The 12,787-nt window shown below is 47.0% G+C and overlaps 1 protein-coding gene across 2 annotated transcripts in view; it reads right to left on the bottom strand.

Annotated features, from left to right (window-relative positions):
• Window positions 1-12,759, bottom strand: part of selenoi (selenoprotein I) — a 54,751-nt gene extending 41,992 nt beyond the window's left edge. The window contains exons 1-3 of one of the 2 annotated variants that reach the window (XR_004211827.1): window positions 12,533-12,756; window positions 5,522-5,590; window positions 995-1,102 (exon numbers count right to left, since the gene is read on the bottom strand). Coding sequence is in view for 1 of the 2 variants with exons in the window: in XM_031836716.1 (XP_031692576.1) it covers window positions 995-1,092; window positions 5,508-5,590; window positions 12,533-12,589 (238 nt within the window). In the remaining variant the exon portion in view is untranslated. Of the gene's footprint in view, window positions 1-994; window positions 1,103-5,507; window positions 5,591-12,532 lie in introns of both variants that reach the window. The other variant, XM_031836716.1, reaches the window with a different exon arrangement.
• Between the last annotated feature and the right edge of the window lie 28 nt (window positions 12,760-12,787).

Below are 12,787 nucleotides of genomic sequence, written 5' to 3'. Positions count from 1 at the left end.
AAGACCTGCACCACACACACACACACACACACACACACACACCCAAGACCTGCACCACACACACACACACGACCTGCACCACACACACACACACACGACCTGCACCACACACAAGACCTGCACCACACACACACACACACACGACTTGCACCACACACACACACACACACAAAACCTGCACCACACACACACACACAAAACCTGCACCACACACACACACACAAAACCTGCACCACACACACACACACAAGACCTGCACCACACACACAAGACCTGCACCACACACACAAGACCTGCACCACACACACACCCAAGACCTGCACCACACACACACCCAAGACCTGCACCACACACACACCCAAGACCTGCACCACACACACACCCAAGACCTGCACCACACACACACCCAAGACCTGCACCACACACACACACACAACCCACCCAAGACCTGCACCACACACACACACACACACACACACACCCAAGACATGCACCACACACACACACCCAAGACCTGCACCACACACACACACCCAAGACCTGCACCACACACACACACCCAAGACCTGCACCACACACACACAAGACCTGCACCACACCCAAGACCTGCACCACACCCAAGACCTGCACCACACACACACACCCAAGACCTGCACCACACCCAAGACCTGCACCACACACACACACCCAAGACCTGCATCACACACACACAAGACCTGCACCACACACACACAAGACCTGCACCACACACAAGACCTGCACCACACACAACACACACACAAGACCTGCACCACACACACACACCCAAGACCTGCACCACACACACACACCCAAGACCTGCACCACACACACACACCCAAGACCTGCACCACACACACACACCCAAGACCTGCACCACACACACACACACCCAAGACCTGCACCACACCCACACACAACCTGCACCACACCCACACACAACCTGCACCACACAAACACACGGCGGGCGGCATACCGGATGCATCAAAGTGGTAGTCGTAGAAGGACAGCATGAGGAAGTTGAAGACCAGGAACATGAAACCATTGAAGGTGATGAGGTTAGGAGCTAACCATCTGGCATCACCTGGAAAGAGAGAGAGAGGGGGGGAGAAAGTAGAGGGAGAGGGATGGAAAGAGAGAGGAGCGCGATGGAGAAGAGAGAGAAGAGAGAAGAGAGAGGAGAGTGATGGAGAGACGAGAGAGAGAGCGATGAGAGAGAGAGAGAGAGAGAGAGAGAGAGCGATGGAGAGAGAGAGAGAGAGAGAGAGAGAGAGCGATGGAGAGAGAGAGAGAGGAGAGAGAGCGATGGAGAGAGAGGAGAGAGAGGAGCGATGGAGAGAGAGCGATGGAGAGAGAGAGAGAGAGAGAGAGCGATGGAGAGAGAGAGAGAGAGAGAGAGCGATGGAGAGAGAGAGAGAGCGATGGAGAGAGAGAGAGAGAGAGCGATGGAGAGAGAGAGAGAGAGGAGAGCGATGGAGAGAGAGAGAGAGAGAGCGATGGAGAGAGAGAGAGAGAGAGCGATGGAGAGAGAGAGAGAGAGAGCGATGGAGAGAGAGAGAGAGAGAGCGATGGAGAGAGAGAGAGAGAGAGCGATGGAGAGAGAGAGAGAGAGAGCGATGGAAGAGAGAGAGAGAGAGCGATGGAGAGAGAGAGAGAGAGAGCGATGGAGAGAGAGAGAGAGAGAGCGATGGAGAGAGAGAGAGAGAGAGCGATGGAGAGAGAGAGAGAGAGAGCGATGGGAGAGAGAGGAGAGAGAGCGATGGAGAGAGAGAGCGATGGAGAGAGAGAGAGAGAGAGCGAGTAGGAGAGAGAGAGAGAGAGAGAGCGCGATGGAGAGAGAGAGAGAGAGCGCGATGGAGAGAGAGAGAGAGCGCGATGGAGGAGAGAGAGAGAGCGCGATGAGGGAGAGAGAGAGAGCGCGATGGAGGGAGAGAGAGAGAGCGCGATGGAGGAGAGAGAGAGAGAGCGCGATGGAGGGAGAGAGAGAGAGCGCGATGGAGGGAGAGAGAGAGAGCGCGATGGAGGGAGAGAGAGAGAGCGCGATGGAGGGAGAGAGAGAGAGCGCGATGGAGGGAGAGAGAGAGAGCGCGATGGAGGGAGAGAGAGAGAGCGCGATGGAGGGAGAGAGAGAGAGCGCGATGGAGGGAGAGAGAGAGAGCGCGATGGAGGGAGAGAGAGAGAGCGCGATGGAGGGAGAGAGAGAGAGCGCGATGGAGGGAGAGAGAGAGAGCGCGATGGAGGGAGAGAGAGAGAGCGCGATGGAGGAGAGAGAGAGAGCGCGATGGAGGGAGAGAGAGAGAGCGCGATGGAGGGAGAGAGAGAGAGCGCGATGGAGGGAGAGAGAGAGAGCGCGATGGAGGGAGAGAGAGAGAGCGCGATGGAGGGAGAGAGAGAGAGCGCGATGGAGGGAGAGAGAGAGAGCGCGATGGAGGGAGAGAGAGAGCGCGATGGAGGGAGAGAGAGAGCGCGATGGAGGGAGAGAGAGAGCGCGATGGAGGGAGAGAGAGAGAGCGCGATGGAGGGAGAGAGAGAGCGCGATGGAGGGAGAGAGAGCGCGATGGAGGAGAGAGAGAGCGCGATGGAGAGAGAGAGAGCGCGATGGAGAGAGAGAGAGCGCGATGGAGAGAGAGAGAGCGCGATGGAGAGAGAGAGAGCGCGATGGAGAGAGAGAGAGCGCGATGGAGAGAGAGAGAGCGCGATGGAGAGAGAGAGAGCGCGATGGAGAGAGAGAGAGCGCGATGGAGAGAGAGAGAGCGCGATGGAGAGAGAGAGAGCGCGATGGAGAGAGAGAGAGCGCGATGGAGAGAGAGAGAGCGCGATGGAGAGAGAGCGCGCGATGGAGAGAGGATGCGCGGGATGAAGAGAGAGCGCGATGGAGAGAGAGAGAGCGCGATGGAGAGAGAGAGAGCGCGATGGAGAGAGAGAGAGCGCGCGATGGAGAGAGAGAGAGCGCGCGATGGAGAGAGAGAGAGAGCGCGAGGGAGAGAGAGAGAGCCTGGAGAGAGAGAGAGCGCGATGGAGAGAGAGAGAGAGCGGCGATGGAGAGAGAGGAGCGCGATGGAGAGAGAGAGAGCGATGGAGAGAGAGAGAGCGATGGAGAGAGAGAGGAGCGCGATGGAAGAGAGAGAGCGATGGAGAGAGAGAGAGCGCGATGGAGAGAGAGAGAGCGATGGAGAGAGAGAGAGCGATGGAGAGAGAGAGAGAGCGATGGAGAGGAGAGAGCGATTGGAGAGAGAGAGAGAGATGCGATGGAGAGAGGAGAGAGCGATGGAGAGAGATCGAGCGATGGAGAGAGAGAGCGATGGAGAGAGAGAGCGAATGGAGAGAGATCGATGAGAGAGAAGATCGATGGAGAGAGAGAGCGATGGAGAGAGAGAGCGATGGAGAGAGGAGAGCGGATGGAGAGAGAGAGAAGGATAGGGAGAGGGAGCGATGGAGAGAGAGGGATGAGAGAGTAGAGCGGAGAGAGAAGGAGAGAGAGAGAGAGATGGAGAGAGAGAGGGATGGAGAGAGAGAGCGATGGAGAGAGAGAGCGATGGAGAGAGAGAGCGATGGAGAGAGAGAGCGATGGGAGAGAGAGAGAGCGATGGAGAGAGAGAGCGATGGAGAGAGAGAGCGATGGAGAGAGAGAGCGATGGAGAGAGAGCGATGGAGAGAGAGAGCGATGGAGAGAGGAGAGCGATGGAGAGAGAGAGCGATGGAGAGAGAGAGCGATGGAGAGAGAGAGCGATGGAGAGAGAGAGCGATGGAGAGAGAGAGCGATGGAGAGAGAGAGCGATGGAGAGAGAGAGAGATGGAGAGAGAGAGCGATGGAGAGAGAGAGCGATGGAGAGAGAGAGCGATGGAGAGAGAGAGCGATGGAGAGAGAGAGCGATGGAGAGAGAGAGCGATGGAGAGAGAGAGCGATGGAGAGAGAGAGCGATGGAGAGAGAGAGCGATGGAGAGAGAGAGCGATGGAGAGAGAGAGCGATGGAGAGAGAGAGCGATGGAGAGAGAGAGCGATGGAGAGAGAGAGCGATGGAGAGAGAGAGCGATGGAGAGAGAGAGAGAGCGATGGAGAGAGGGGGGGGGGGGGGGTAGAGGCATGGACAGACTGAAAAACGTTTCTACCAAACACAGTGCGCCCTAGACCTTCTGTCTGAGGACCAACTAGGGTCACCCAACCACGTAATAATACACACAGGCACAAACCACCTGAGAGCACAGCAGGAAAGGGTGACCACAGCACTGAAGGGAGTGATTGAAAAAGTTTCTTCTACTTTCCCCAATGCAGAAGTGGTTATCTCCACCCTGCTACCAAGAAAAGACTTCCATCCTGCTACCATACAGCGGGTAAACGCAAGTATTTCCCATGACTGTGCCTCAAAACCAAATGTTTTCCTGGCCCACCACTCCACCCTGGACCTGAACAGCCTCTATGACCAGGCCCACCACTCCACCCTGGACCTGAACAGCCTCTATGACCAGGTCCACCTATACAAGGCAGCAGTGCCCACATTGGCCCGGACTCTAAAGGATATCGCTCTCAAACGCAGTCCCAACACTTCACATAGGAGCAACAGATCAATAAACACCACGCCCAGACCAGCGAGATACTCCCCCAGACCTTCCACAAGGCTGTGAACGTTGAGACAAGGCAAGGGCCTACTATGCCATCAAAAGGAACATAAAACTCAACGTCCAAATTAGGATCTGGCTAAAAATACATCAGTTATCTAACCCATTGTCCTTTATGGTTGTGAGGTCTGGGGTCAACTCACCAACCAAAAATTCACAAAATGGGACAAACAAAAGTGCCATAGCCTGTCCTCTCGAGAGCCAGGTCTGCTTATGTACACACTGCCTTCAACATGAGGTAGAAACTGAGCTGCACTTCCTAACCTCCTGCCAAATGTATGACCATATTAGAGACGCATATTTCCCTCAGATTTCACAGATCCACAAATAATATGAAAACAAATTAAACACTGATAAACTCCCATATCTACTGGGTGAAATACCACAGTTTGCCAACACAGCAGCAAGATGTGACCTGTTGCCATGACAAAAGGGTAACCAGTGGAGCACCAACACTGTAAATACAACCTATATTTCTGTTTATTTAATTTCACCTTCCATATTACAAACACTTGCACATTGTTACAACAGTGTAAATAGCCAATAATATAACATTTGAAATGTGTATGTTCTTTGAAAACTTTTGTTAGTGTTCACTAATGCTTCCATTGTTCATTTCCCTTCAGTTTATTGTCTATTCCATTTGCTTTGGAGATGTAAACATGTGTTTCCAATGCCAATAAAGCCCTTTAAATTGAGAGAAGGGTAGTGGTAGAGAAAGGGTCAAGGTTATTGTATCTCAGCAAACCTCATTAATGATGCAGACAGACCTCATTATCATAATACACACACACACTGTAGTCATAGTCACAATAACCTGTGTGTGTGTGTGTGTGTGTGGTGTGTGGGTGTGGGGTGTGTGTGGTGTGTGCGTGTGTGCGCTCACCTTGACTACAGAGTTCCAGAAGGGGTGCATGACGTAGACTGACAGGGGGTTGGAATCCACCGCACTGTACTGAAGAGAGGAGAGAAGAAGAGAGAAAGTGAGGAGCGGAGAGAAGGGAGTCATTAAAACTCGTTTTTCAACCACTCTACACATTTCTTGTTAACAAACTATAGTTTTGGCAAGTTGGTTAGGACATCTACTTTGTGCATGACACAAGTAATTTTTCCAACACTTGTTTACAGACAGATTGCTCCAGTGGGTCAGAAGTAGAGGTCGACCGATACCGATTTTTCAACGCCGATAATAATGAAAATTACAACAATACTGAATGAACACTTATTTGAACTTAATATAATACATCAATAAAATCAATTTAGCCTCAAATAAATAATGAAACGTGTTCAATTTAGTTTAAATAATGCAAAGATACTTAGATACTTGTATGCTCAGTCAGATTATATGCAACGCAGGACACGCTAGATAAACTAGTAATATCATCAACCATGTGTAGTTAACTAGTGATTATGTTTGATTGATTGATTGTTTTTTTATAAGGTAAGTTTAATTCTAGCTAGCAACTTACCGTGGCTTACTGCATTCGCATAACAGGCTGACTCCTTGTGGAGTGCAACGAGAGGCAGGTGGTTATAGCATTGGACTAGTTAACTGTAAGGTTGCAAGATTGGATCCCCCGAGCTGACAAGGTGAAAATATGTCGTTCTGCTGCCCTGAACGAGGCAGTTAGCCCACCGTTCCTAGGCCGTCATTGAAAATAAGAATGTGTTCTTAATTAACTGACTTGCCGTGTTAAATAAAGGTGTGTAAAAAAATAACATCGGCCAAATCAGTGTCCAAAAATGCAGATTTCCGATTGTTATGAAAACTTGAAATCGGCCCTAATTAATCGGCCATTCCGATTAATCGGTCGACCTCTAGTCAGAAGTTTACATACACTAAGTTGACTGTGCCTTTAAACAGCTTGGAAAATTGCAGAAAATGGTGTCATGGCTTTAGAAGCTTCTGATAGGCTAATTGACATCACTTGAGTCAATTGGATGTGTACCTGTGGATGTATTTCAAGGCCTACCTTCAAACTCAGTGCCTCTTTGCTTGACATCATTTGAAAATCAAAAGAAATCAGCCAAGGCCTCAGAAAAACAATTGTAGACCTCCACAAGTCTGGTTCATCCTTGGGAGCATTTCCAAACACCTGAAGGTCCCACGTTCATCTATACAAACAATAGTAGGCAAGTATAAACACCATGGGACCACGCAGCCGTCGTACCGCTCAGGAAGGAGGCTCGTTCTGTCTCCTTGAAATGAACGCACTTTAGTGCGAAAAGTGCAAATCAATCCCAGAATAACAGCAAAGGACCTTTATTTTTTTTTTACCTTTATTTAACTAGGCAAGTCAGTTAAGAACTAATTCTTATTTTCAATGACGGCCTAGGAACAATGGGTTAACTGCCTGTTCAGGGGCAGAACGACAGATTTGTACCTTGTCAGCTCGGGGGTTTGAACTTGCAACCTTCCGGTTACCTTGTGAAGATGCTGAAGGAAACAGGTACAAAAGTATCTATATCCACAGTAAAATGACTCCTATATTGACATAACCTGAAAAGCCGCTCAGCAAGGCAGAAGCCACTGCTCCAAAACCGCAATAAAAAAAAGCCAGACTATGGTTTGCAACTGCACATGGGGACAAAGATCGTATTTTTTGAAGAAACGTCCTCTGGTCTGATGAAACAAAAATAGAACTGTTTGGCTATAATGACCATTGTTTTTGGAGGAAAAAGGGGGAGGCTTGAAAGCCGAAGAACACCATCCCAACCGTGAAGCACGGGGATGGCAGCATCATGTTGTGGGGGTGCTTTGCTGCAGGAGGGACTGGTGCACTTCACAAAATAGATGGCATCATGAGGTATGAAAATTATGTGGATATATTGAAGCAACATCTCAAGACATCAGTCAGGAAGTTAAAGCTTGGTCGCAAATGGGTCTTCCAAATGGACAATAACCCCAAGTATACTTCCAAAGTTGTGGCAAGATGGCTTAAGGATCACAAAGCATGTGAAAGGAAGGAGGCCTACAAACCTGACTCAGTTACACCTGCTCTGTCAGGAGGAATGGGCCAAAATTCACCCAACTTATTGTGGGAAGCTTGTGGAAGGCTCCCCAAAATGTTTGATCCAAGTTAAACAATTTAAAGGCAATGCTACCAAATACTAATTAAGTGTATGTCAACTCCTACTGGGAATGCTATGACAGAAATACAAGCTGAAATAAAGAACTCTACTATTATTTTGACATTTCACTTACTTAAAATAAAATGGTGATCCTAACTCATTTTTACTTGGATTAAATGTCAGGAATTGTGAAAAACTGAGTTTAAATGTATTTGGCTAAGGTGTATGTAAACTTCCGACTTCGACTGTATATGCACAGGCAGGTGTGCATATACAATACAGACACACACAGATCGGGGGTGAGAGCCTCAGTGAGAGATCAGATCGGGCTTCTTCTCTCCATTCTATCACCATCCCTGTCACTCCCTCTCTCCCTGGCACAACAAGAGAGTGACTTTGGACCCCATGCACAAACTAGACAACACTATCTTACAGAGTTGTTCCCCTCATAAACCAGACAACACTATCTTACAGAGTTGTTCCCCTCATAAACCAGACAACACTATCTTACAGAGTTGTTCCCCTCATAAACCAGACCTGTCAGTAACCGATCAACAGTATTTATTTGGACAGCTGGATGTTCAGCGTTGCCACTGACAGCTAGCTGGCTAGTTAACGTTGGCTACATCAATCACCAACACCAAGGTGTTTTCAACAGGAACCAAACGAGGAGGAACATACCTGATTTTGTCCAATAGATACTCCTGTTTGGACTAATGATTACACCCCATCTACACTGCTGTCTCCCTCCTCATACCCAACCCAGAGAGCTCTGGGGCATATTCCTTACCCCATCTACACTGCTGTCTCCCTCCTCATAGCCAACCCAGAGAGCTCTGGGGCATATTCCTTACCCCATCTACACTGCTGTCTCCCTCCTCATAGCCAACCCAGAGCTCTGGGGCATATTCCTTACCCCATCTACACTGCTGTCTCCCTCCTCATACCCAACCCAGAGAGCTCTGGGGCATATTCCTTACCCCATCTACACTGCTGTCTCCCTCCTCATACCCAACCCAGAGAGCTCTGGGGCATATTCCTTACCCCATCTACACTGCTGTCTCCCTCCTCATACCCAACCCAGAGAGCTCTGGGGCATATTCCTTACGCAGATTCTGTTTTTAAAAAAACATCTTAAATAAGAAGGCAAACTGAAGGAAACAGGGAAAGGCCTACCCGAATTTGTCCAATAGAAAGTCTCAGTGGCAGCTGCTGTTATGATATAGAGAGCCTTCAGAAAGGAGCCACACCCCGGAACTTAACACATTTTGTTGTGTTACAGTCTGAATTCGAAATGGATTAAATTGACATTTTTTTGTAACTTGCCTACACACAGTACCCCATCATGTCAAAGGTGAAATGTTTTTTCTAAATGTTAAATTCATGAAAAATGAAAAGCTGAAATGTCTTGAGTCAATAAGTTGTCAACCACTTTGTTATGGCAAGTCTAAATAAGTTCAGGAGTAAAAATGTGCTTTAATTAAGAAGTCACATAATAAGTTGCATGGACTCACTGTGTGCAATAATAGCGTAACATGATTTTTGAATAACTACCTAATCTCTGTACCAACACATACAACCATCTGTTATGTCCCTCAGGCGAGAAGTGAATTTCAAACACAGATTCACCCACAAAGACCTGGGAGGTTTTACAATGCCTCGCAAAAGGCACCTATTGGTAAATGGGTAAACATTTTTAAAGCAGACATTGAATATCCCTTTGGGCATGGTGAAGTTATTAATTACACTTTGGACAGGAAGGAAAACGCTCAGGGATTTTACCATAAGGCCGATGGTGACTTTAAAACAGTTACAGAGTTTAATGGCTGTGATGAGAGAAAACTGAGGATGGATCAACAACATTGTAGTTACTCCACAATACTAACCTAAATGACAGAGTGAAAAGACAGAAGCCTGTACAGAATAGCAATACTAACATAATTGATAGTGTGAATAGAAGGAAGCCATTATAGGATGAAAAAATATGCATCCTGTTTGCAACAAGAAACTAAAGTAATACTGCAAAATATGTGGCAAAGCAATTCAATTTTTGTCCTGAATACAAAGTGTTATGTTTGGGGCAAATCCAATGCATTACTGAGTACCACTCTCCATATTTCCAAACATAGTGGTGGCTGCATCATGTTATGGGTATGCTTGTAATTGTTAAGGACTGGGGAGTTTTTCAGGATTAAAAATAAATAAAAGCTAAGCAAAGTCAAAAACAAATGGTTCAGTCTGCTTTAAACCAGACACTGGGAGATCAATTCACCTTTCAGCAGGACAATAACCTAAAACACAAGGCCAAATCTACACTGGAGTTGCTTACCTAGACAGTGAATGTTCCTGAGTGGCCGAATTACAGTTTACTTAAATATGCTTTGAAATCTAAAGCAAGACTTGAAAAAGGTTGTCTAGCAATGATCAACAACCAATTTGACAGTTTGAAGAATTTTGAAAATAATGGGCAAATATTGTACAATATAGGTGTGCAAAGCTCTTAGACACTTACTCAGACTCACAGCTGCTTCATTTTCAATACATTTGCAAAAATAATGGGGTGTTGTCATTATAGGGTGTTGTGTGTAGATGGGTGAGAAAAAATGATCTATTTAATCTGTTTTGAATTCAGGCAGTGACAACAAAATGTGGAAAAAGTCAAGGGGTATGAATACTTTCTGAAGACACTGTACTTTTGTGGAGATGGGAAACTTCATTGGAATAGTAATTACGGCCATTGTGAAAGTGCATCGTCAATAGGTCGCACGGTGCATTCTGGGAGAATCAGAAAAAAGAGAGCTCTCCTTCAAGGGGTCAATTGGGCACTAGCTCAAAAACCTAATATTAGCAGGAATTTTGTCAACAAGAAGTATAGGACAACATTTAAAAAACATTTTGAGAAGCGAAAAAATGTACTTGTTCTCTGTAATAGCTTTGGAATAGTGACATCACGTACTTGAGGAAAATAGGAAGGTTTCTCAACTCCTACCTGTACCTATGTTTGTTCTGTACAATTGCGGCCGCTGAAATTCATACATCTTATTGAATACAACCACTAACTTTTTCCTAACTTGTGTTGCTCTTACTACTTAAACTGGAATGAATTGGCACATCCATATTCACGCTGCTCTGAGCAACACCAATTAGGAAAAGGTCTGGTTGTATTCAATACAAGTTTTCAGACTGATGGTGACTAAATGTTGTTGCTAGCAAATCCCATGACCAGTTATGAAAACAACTCCTCCTCGATATAGAGTGGTGAGAAGGAGGAACTCCAGGGACCCTTAGTGTCAGGAAGTAATATAGCCATTCATTGTAGTCATTGCAATCCGTAGAGTTGCCATTTTATCATGTCAAATAACTTGTGACATTCCTGGATTACTCATTATATGAATAAAGTCTGATTTAAATCAACAAATATGATTGTCAGTTGATAGAAGATTAAGGGAACAAGACTGTATACATATCTCTGGCTGTGTTGGCAAAATCACTACATATCCCATCAAGCTAAGCGGGGAGACCCCGCCCATTTTCATAGTTCCATGACCAGCCCGAAATGTCCAGGTAACCCTACACCAATGACGCCGGTGGATATCAAAACTGAATATGGATACACATTAAGGAGCAGTGATGTCCTTCGCCACCAGAGTATGAGCGAGTGGGTGTGTCGAAAGGAAAGGAGTGTGTAAAGGAGTGGCCAGTGTCGAAAGCGCTCTGCCATAGGTTAGACCAGTGGTTCCCATACAGTGGGGCGCCGAGGGTTCGGCCCGGGGGAGCAGGGGTCGGTCTTCCTTTTTTGACCGCTGTACTGCGAGAGTTTGGAATAATGTTTTTAAGCCAGAGTCAGTATTTCACTGTTTGTTTTACGCAAATAATTTGACATTTTCAGTTATGAAATTGAAGATAGTTTATTTTTGATTTAAAGTAGTTATGATGGGTGTACTGTTGCTTCATACATTGCATGCGTGCTTACTGTCACCCTACTCTTAGCTACTACCATCAGGTAGCTACTTCCCACGCCGTTGCCGGACAGTCGTGCTTTTCAAGCAGGAGCGAAGGGCACTGCGTCCCGGTGTTGCCGTTCATGCTCTCCCCATTGAGTAGTAGACTATATGAAGGCTATGAATCAAGGTGACATCTAGATGGTTATCAATATTAGTTATCAATATCGCCACGCAAAACGTCCTTCAGTGGCAACAAATCTGCCCAATAACCCATCCTCCGGTCGTCATATCGGGCTGCAGCTACTTGGCTAATCAGGAAGTAGCATTCTGGTGGGAAATTGTGTTTTATAAAGAAAGGACGTATATTTCCCCCCGTTCTTTCCCGCCACTAAACATAATTAAGGAGGTTAAGTCTTTACAGCCTGAATGGAGAATATATTGTACCCGCTGTGCATATCAAGCCCACTAACGGGTGCTTTCGAATTCACGACATAGAGTAACTAGTTAGCGGGTTAACTAGCTGGTTAGTTCGCTGGTTAACTGGTTAACTAGTTAATAGTGAACAAACATAGGTACAGGTATGAGTTGAGAAACATTCCTATTTTCCTCAAGTACGTAATGTCACTAGGGAACGTTACGTTAGCCAATGTTGACAGGTCGCTTATCGGTCAGATCCATTAATACACAACCGGTTAGTCTATTCCAGTTACAATATGACCCCAGCCATATGAGCTGACCGTAGCGAAATTAAAAGGACATTTCCCAGAATGTTCAGCGGCCGATAATGATGGTGGTGTAACTGAACGCCAAAAACACTCGTTAGCTAACCAGGTTAGCATGCTAACCGCTAGCTAGATGAGCAGTCTTTCTCTTCACGTTACCTTGTACTTGTCGAAGCCCGACAGTTGGTCCCGAGTGACATATTCGTACAGCGCCATGTTGGCAACTCACAGGATCTACTCTAACTAACTAACTAACTATCTGAACGTTAGCTATTGGCTTCTCCGATCTCTGTTCCGCGTACCGCAAAAGCGAAGCACCATCTAGCTAGTTAGCTAACCAGCTACTCCTCACGCCGGCTAGGCGACAGATCCACGTCTCGGCCACTCCTCTCCCTCCGGTCCCGTGCAGCCGGA

The sequence above is a fragment of the Oncorhynchus kisutch genome, linkage group LG12 (genome assembly GCF_002021735.2).
Source record: "Oncorhynchus kisutch isolate 150728-3 linkage group LG12, Okis_V2, whole genome shotgun sequence".
NCBI classification, from domain to species: domain Eukaryota; kingdom Metazoa; phylum Chordata; class Actinopteri; order Salmoniformes; family Salmonidae; genus Oncorhynchus; species Oncorhynchus kisutch.
The sequence above is the reverse complement of the archived record's forward strand: the minus strand, read 5'-3'. Positions and strand labels throughout refer to the sequence as shown.